General features: G+C 34.7%; 1 protein-coding gene across 5 annotated transcripts in view; it reads right to left on the bottom strand.

Annotated features, from left to right (window-relative positions):
- UNC13C (unc-13 homolog C) overlaps nt 1-8,253 on the bottom strand; it is a 142,234-nt gene continuing 133,981 nt past the window's right edge. For 3 of the 5 annotated variants that reach the window (XM_035335677.1, XM_035335680.1, XM_035335681.1), the window contains 3 exons: nt 6,162-6,254; nt 5,336-5,495; nt 1,322-1,607 (listed from right to left, as the gene is read on the bottom strand). In XM_035335677.1, coding sequence (XP_035191568.1) covers nt 1,322-1,607; nt 5,336-5,495; nt 6,162-6,254 — 539 coding nt within the window. Of the gene's footprint in view, nt 1,608-5,335; nt 5,496-6,161; nt 6,255-8,253 lie in introns of all 5 variants that reach the window. The other 2 variants (XM_035335676.1, XM_035335678.1) reach the window with 1 other exon arrangement.

The following is an 8,253-nucleotide window of genomic DNA, read 5'->3' as shown; positions in this document are numbered from 1 at the left end:
AAAATGTGTACCTCATTTATTATAAATGTGACACATGAGATATTACACTTATAAAAGAGCAAGGTGCTAGACAATGGAAATCATGCTGTGATATATTAAAATGCTTAATATTGTAAGCCACTACATTGGCTTCACATGTAATTATAATCTACTGGAATATAAATATCAAATGGTATAAATAGAGGCAGGTTTTTTTTGTACTTTATTTTACAATTTATCACTAAATATATTTACAGGACACAGAGTTTGCTTTAGTGCAATACATAGTGATGTTGCATAAGTACAAACTGTTGATCTTCTCTAATAAAAAAACAAAACCAAAACAATGCAAACAACGAAAAAGCCAGAATCACCCCCCCCAAAACAAAGCACTTAACTGGTGTTACAGCTAAGTATGTAAAGCAACATTAATAACTGAGTGAAAATGCTAACAGCATTGTTACTTTTCATAAACGTTTCTAGAAACAAACCACAACCCAACTTTATGTATTCCAAACTATTAACCCTTCTACAGTACCATATATTTTTAAAATGACTTTTAAAGCACATATACTGTACTGCATGACAGTATTTTTCTACAGATACTGACTTAGCCTTTTAATATAAATATGATATTACCTTGGCAGTTTTGAAGAACAAAGTTATCTCAAGATATCAAACATCAGTAACAAACTCTAGTAAGCGCAGCTTCTTGAGAACTTGCTTGAACAGCATTTCTTCACAGTGATATTTATGAAAGGTTGGAAAAAGTTAGCATAAAATATTTCCATCCTTTTTCAGTTTTTATGCAAAAATCATTACTTTATATCGGTAATTATAAAATTACAAACACTTCTATAAGTAACTGCATCTGTAGTAATGATAGAAAAAGTTATCAGTAGGATGCCTAAAATGAGGCTAGCATAAAATGATAGTTTGAAGAAAATTAGATAAATCTTTTCTAAAATAATAATATGGGAGATAATTTAGAATAGGCAACATCGTGGTTTAACAGAGACAACTTAATTATCAATTCAAAAAGCTATTTATTAATCAATGTTAAAGGGATTGTGATGAAGCAAAATCAACATTTTAAGTGATATAGTGTATTATTTACTCTTAATCTTAGTTTTGGCACTTCATTGGAACACTTACTTTAACAAAGACCAAAATATGTAGAAAAGATATACAGCTCTTTGACATACATTGCAAATGTAGTACATAAGTACTGGCAAACACTGAAAACGTAGTTAATTAAACATTCCCACACATTTTCACATGCATGCACTATTCAGACAACAGCATTGGATCTATGGTGTTACAGTGGGATTATGGGAGTATTTTAGGCCATTTCTTCAGCAGATCTTGTTTCTGATTTAAGTCTCACAAATTCTTTAGCAACTTCATCATTGGTCCTCTGAGAAAGTATTCTAAGAATTGTCAGTCCAGTCTCATCTACAAAGATATTTCTCAGCAAGGGATACCAAGATGCGCAGCTACCTCTCTCTGCTATGTTTTGCAGCTGAATAACTGTCATTCCTATAATGCGATCTTCTCTAGCAAAGCAGTAATCTTTCACCGAGAGGTGAAGCTCGTAGGCTCCTGGTTTATCTTCATTACTCAAAATGCTGCAAGGAAGAAAAAGATGAATTTAGAACAAAGAGATGAGTTTAGTTCCTCTGAGGAATGAGCATGTTTTGTAATTGTTGTTGAAATTAAAATGTTAGTGGTAGTTTCATTTTTGTAGTTCATTTTCTACAAGAGATTATTGTTTAGGTTTTAGATTTCTATGAGTTAGCCTTTCACATGCTACTGTTAACATAGTCTCTCTCCTCACTGATCTGAACAGAAATGGAGGGAATTTCATCAGTTCCTTCAGTATCTGAACCACTACTACTTTTCCCCAGAAAGTACCTAAAATGTCCAACTACTTCCAGAACTATCATAAGTGTATCTTTTAGTCAACTACAAAAATATTTATACTGGCATCCATGAATTAGACAGCTTTCACTTAGGCATAGCATACATTATACGTAGGAATCAAATCTTTTTGGTTTACAGATTTTGCTCATTTTTCCCCTGCTAACTATGACATTTGTAAGTAGGTAGAAGCAGCTTCTCTGCTTTTAGTTACCTGTTTTTCTAAACCTAACTTCTGTGCCTGCAGTATGAAATCCTACATCAATATTTGCCACTGCTCTTCTGTCCTTAGTTTTTGTGGGGGCGCGGGCCCCCCCCCCCCCCCCCGCCCCCTTTTTTTTCCCCATGAGAAATCACTTGGATCTGATTAAAGTTACCTCTAAATAAGTTTTGCACTGACAAAATGTATCTCAGCTACACTTTTCTTTCTGTTCATTCTGCAAGGTCCAAGTTAGCTGGAGGATGTACAGCACTGCTTACTCAAAATGCTATACTTGATGTCTGTGAATGCTGATTTCTAATGTAACACAAATGAGATATCACATTGAGAAATTAATAGGAAACATTTCTTATGATGACAATTTCTTCAAATAACTGTCATCTCATCACCGCTTTTTAAATTACTAGTTTCATGCACTGTTTTTACTTACTACTAGTGCAGTAAGTACTGTTCCTGGATAGAAAAAAGAATTTTTAAGCACCGATTTATTTTTGAAATGACAGCAAGAACAGTGCTTTAGCATATTTCATCCAGTAGATCCAAGATGTTTTAAAACCTTTTATTTAAACTTCATAAAAATAATAAGCTCTGAAACTTCATTTTTAAGGTATTTCTCTCCCAAGGTATTCGGAGATCCTCTATGCCACTTTAAAAACTGGCCCAAAAGCCATATATAGCACACCCAAGATGGCTAATATCCCCCCAAGCCTAGAGGCTAGTTATATTTAATTAGAATTATACCTACTGACAGGCCAAACCAAACTGGAGAAAGTGTTCCTAGTTATGCAATTTCCCCAGTGGGAATACTAACGCAGCCTGCTTATGTCTTTGTTCTGCCTGAAGTCGATACTCATTTTGCAGGTCACTGCAATCCCTTCAGGAGAGAAGCAGCTGTTATGCTCAGTATCATAGATATCAAGGAGGCTTGTTTCCTAAAAATCACCAAGTATTTGATTTTATTCTTCCTGATCCTTTACTCATTTTTCTGGATCACATGAGCATATGTAGGGCAAGGCAGCACTCAGAAAACAGATTTACAATTTAATTCAATTTAATCTAAAATACAGAAGCACCTAATAGGCAACACTAACCCTAGTGAGGTGCAGTCTAACTTTTACAGTGTCAGGTTGTGTGATGTATGTAAAAAACAATATTAAAGCTGTCATCATAGAAAAGATCTGTGCATTTCTATAAAAGCAACACTGTTGCAATCATTTGTCAGGCTTCAGGAAGAAGGTATGGCTTTGAAATAACACTTAGTTTCTCTAGAAAATATATTTCATAAATATTTTTTGACATCAACTGATTGAATTCCATTTTTTTTAGAGTATTATTTTCCTACGTTGTTCTAAGTACAACAATAGAGATGCTCAGAGCGCAGCAACTGACTGCATTACGAATTTACTGAAGGTTAAGAGTGGCAGGGCACTGTTGAATTGATGACTGATTTTTAGATTAAATAATAAAAGTTTGGTATTTATTTGAAATTTCATTTTCTTTAATAGTGTTAAGCAGCTTGTTGTTATTGGGCCTAAAAGACATTTGAATACATCCTTTTCTACATAAAGTGAAACATCCATGTTATTAGTTGAAGTTGTAATGGAAGAAAAAGAGTCAAAATTCTATAAGTAAGAAGTATAAATATGAATTTATAATGCACCTACACCTTTTCCCCTCATAAATTATGCTATTTTTGTGCTTATATGTAATCCCTATATAGACAGAATCACAGAATCACAGAATAGTCTAGGTTGGAAGAGACCTCCAAGATCACCAAGTCCAACCTCTGACTTAACGCTAACAAATCTTCCATAAACCATATCCCTAAGCTCTACATCTAAACATCTTTTAAAGACCTCCAGGGATGGTGACTCAACCACTTCCCTGGGCAGCCTATTCCAGTGACTAACAACCCGTTCAGTAAAGAAGTTCTTCCTAAGATAAAAACATAGAAGTGGATGTATACTTAGGTTTTAGAAGACAGTAGTATTCATGAAGATGAAAAATCCTGAGCATACTGATGATTTGCTACCTAACTTAGTGTAATTTCATTTGGATTTTCATGAATTCTCCCATTTTACTTTATTTTTAATATCTTCTATCCATGCAGTTGTATATGAAACTCAATATTTTAAGTTCATTTTTATGTGCGTTTAATAGCCACAAACAAATAAAGGAGATATTTGCTCCCTATACATTTCAGAGATTGCTACTTTTGTTTACAGCATAATCTCAGTGCATTAAATATCACTTTTCTGGGAAAAAAAATATTTCTGTGTGGAAGGGCCCAGGATGTGATTCCAGGTGATGCCCTCATCCCTCCCAGGCAGTTCTAAGGAGCTGAGGTTCCCAGACTGTGTGGGAAACAGTTCCAAAGAGGGTGTGAGAATTTTCTGACTTGAGAGTTCGGACATGGAGCTTTCTTTGCCTCCATTTTTCCTATGGTGTCCTTCTTCAGCTTGTCCTTTCATGATCATGTCCTTTCATGATCAGTCTCAGCTTGCTACTCTATATTCTTAGAGGTTATTTGTCATCACAGTTATGAGCAATGGGATAATGAAAATCACTGGCAACAAGCCTTAAAAGCAACTTCACTGTCAAACACTGAGAAAATGAACTCTGTCCTTCTTTTCTGTCTGTGTGAGTGAAGTGTGGCTGGAAAATGAATTGGTTTCAGTTATGGGAGGAGAAGTGAACAGGTTAAAGAGATGTGCTGTGGGAAATACTATATGTAAAGGTCCAGGTTAGGTGAAAAAAGTCTTATTGCTTTGAGGATTAAACAATAGAGATACTAGCATTAACAAACACATACACAATACTTCAAATACTTAGATATCTCAACAGTCGCAGTGGCCTAGAAATCTAGCAGTAAGAATTGTTTCAGTCCAGATAACTCCTTAGGAAAAAATATTCCTAGGTAAATAAATACTTTTTCCTGTGTGTGGAAATGAATTGTACATTTTAACCAGCTGAAAGGTGGTTAAGGCTAGAAAGCTAAAAGGCGGCAAGCTTAGTGGTTGTCATTCATCTTTAGATAAAGCCAAGATACAGGTTAATAAATAGTTTTGAAGTTATTATCTTATTTATTATGGACTGTGATGCATATAGCCTTAACTTTAGGATTTTATTACTTTGTTTTGTTTTTACAGGTTAAATTGCAAGGCATTCTGGCAAAATTTGCATAAGATAGGTAATTAACAGCAAATAAAGACTTACAATTGGAAAGTTTCATTGTATTTTGGTGACCAGGTGTTGCTCTTTGTCTTGGTTCCATGTTTTCTTTTCTTGTCACTTAGGTTAGGACCTAATAGACAAACTTCCACAAATGGCCGGAACATAGCTGTTGTTTGCCAATTTAGATTATTAATTGCTACAACTATAAAGAAACAAAATAAATGAAGTTAAATAAAATCCTATTAGAAGAGCTCTGATTAATTATCCACTAAGACCAATGAAAGGTGCCCTGAGAGCTTTCCCATAGGATACCTACACCTAGGTTCAGGCTGGATGTTAGGAAAAGGTTCTTCACTGAGAGAGTGGCTAGGCACCAGAACAGTTCATTAGAATTAAAAAATTAACCCATACTAATCTGAGTGGTACTGGGTTTCCTTTGGAATTCAAATTGTGCAGACCAAAGGCAATTTATCTGTTAGAGATAGAACATTTTAAAACTTGGTGCAGTCATTTACCACTCACCTCTATTAAGGCTTTTGGAAAATTAAATTATGTTCAAGTAATTCAGAAGTGTTATTTGTCAGAATGTGTTAGAATTTATAATTCCATAACTACATATTTTTTTTTTTAATCTTGGCTACACTGGGAAGCACAAGACAGTTCTGACCTGCCTAATCCTAACTTTTGCTGATGTTGAGCAAGGAAGAAGTACAATCCTAATCACCTGAAGCACACTTAAAGCTTTACAAGTACTGTAATACTTAACAGTTGTTATTTAATTGTTGGTATGTTTTACCTAGGATTTAATGCTTGGACATTTTGGACTTCGTTGTTGTTTTCTGTTTAAAATTAGCTCTTTGGAACTTACCTTTTACAGTAACTTTATGCTCACCAGTTCCAGGATGTGTGGAAACATCCACCTGTATAGATATTTCACCCACTGAATTACTAGTGCTTTGACCTGAAATAATGATTAAGAGGTTAACACACTTGGCTTCTCAATAGATCAAGAGAATTAGAAAGTGAAAGGTGAGTGGTATTCTCTGTAAGAAACACTTAGAAATTGCTGGCATGCGTTTAATATTCAGATGGGAATCAGTTATTGGTTTATGAGTGATTTTGCCAAAAAAGTACCTAGCAGTTGCAAGCGTTTATATGAAGTGCCTCAGTAAAACAAGAAAACCTTTTCTTTATAAACCTTCCATTCTGGTTGCCATCAGGTGTGTGTGCATCCTGAAACACAAAAAATTGGTGCTTTTATCAAACTGCTTACATGCACACCCCAAAATCTTGGGAAGTTATTTGTGTATTGATGAATCCCTTGATGGGAGTAAGCTTGTGCTAAGTCTATAAACAAACTCCTAAAATTATGCACTGGCACAGAGGCTTTAAAAAAAAAGGGATGGCAGAGTTTTGAATGTTTCTGCTTCTGAGCACCTGTGATGTTTCTAAGCCAATTTGCACATAATGGTTCTCTAAAAGTAACTCTCAGTATGTATTCAAAGGTCCATTAGTATGTCAGGTTATAATACTACAATATAAACAAAACTGGCTATGTTTGCTTGTTCTTTAATTGGGCAGCTGTGAATGTTAACTCTGTGACCTGTGCATTTGCTTTCCATTCTAATCTCCATGAACCATATAGTAAAGCAATTATTACCCCTGTATAACTGGCAATCATTTCTTTGGGTTCACAGAGGAAAGATTCTACCATCTTTCTATTTGCACATAAGTTCCTTGTGCACTGGTTCCCCTTAATCTTTATGTGAGGAGAAGCAAATATTCCTTTAGAAGTTCTCTGGCAGCCCGTTCAGGAATTAAGGGAGGGGTACAATGAAATAGGGTGTCATGTGTAAATGTAGTGAGGAAAATGATCATAGTCACCACTGTTCTGGTAAAAGCACACAATCTAGTGTCTTAATCTGGTTATAGCTGCTATTTCTGAATTGCAGGGCACGTGTACAAATTTTACTGCTAGATGTATTCCAGTATCAATCAGAGGGTTTGGACCATTTACAGTGTGTAAATAGGCACTTTGTTACACATCAGGTTTCTAATGGCAAGAAGTTTAGTTTCAGTGGTAGCTGTTTAACTCCATGTTGTATTTGGATAATTCTGTAGAGAAAGCTGTACAGTACTGAGCCTCTGATTACATTGCTGAATCACTCTGGACACCTCTGGTTAATACTAAACGTGAGCTACAGAGATGTGTAACTGAATTTCTTTAGCAGTTCCTAATTCATGGTGTGTAAAATTGTAAAAGTGTTCCTAGAAAACAATACCAATAATTTATTTGCAAAACAGAATGCTGCTCTACTAGTTTTATATTTGTGGGTTGAGTTGAAGCAGCTCAAATGCTGGCACATTTTGCTCATTTTTCTGGAAATAAAAATTTTCTGGAAATATATATATATATATTTTTGTTAATACTAACGGATTAAGCAGATAATTATCTAATTCCTTACTATCATATTAATAGGAATGTTAAAATCCATGATGATCAGAATCTCAACAGTATTTAATTTCCAAACAATCTGAAAGTGTGTGGCAGATAGCAGTGGTGATGTAGTTCAAGAAGAGAAACTGCTCTCTCCTGTGTCAGGCAGAAATACAGATGCTCCATATGATAGTATTTGATAGAAATTGTCACTTGGCTAATCTTGATATCCATACTGTGTAATACATGATGTTAATACAAAAAAAGTTTTTCTATTACCTTTCATTTCCATAGTGTGGTTACAGATTTGTTTCCACAACATTGAATGAGGATTGAATTTATGGCATTCATCACTATAACCCTTTAAAATGGCAATTTTTTTTTTATTTTTATTTTTTTAAAGCTTGAAACATCATCAGTTATTCAAGTAACAAGTATCTTCTTGTTTTACTCAGCATTGTCATTTATGTATTCAAACACTTGTCTGCTTTAGAGTATGGTCTTGAGAGTCTGTAGCAGTGCT

This window comes from Oxyura jamaicensis, chromosome 10, assembly GCF_011077185.1.
Source record: "Oxyura jamaicensis isolate SHBP4307 breed ruddy duck chromosome 10, BPBGC_Ojam_1.0, whole genome shotgun sequence".
NCBI classification, from domain to species: domain Eukaryota; kingdom Metazoa; phylum Chordata; class Aves; order Anseriformes; family Anatidae; genus Oxyura; species Oxyura jamaicensis.
The sequence above is the reverse complement of the archived record's forward strand: the minus strand, read 5'-3'. Positions and strand labels throughout refer to the sequence as shown.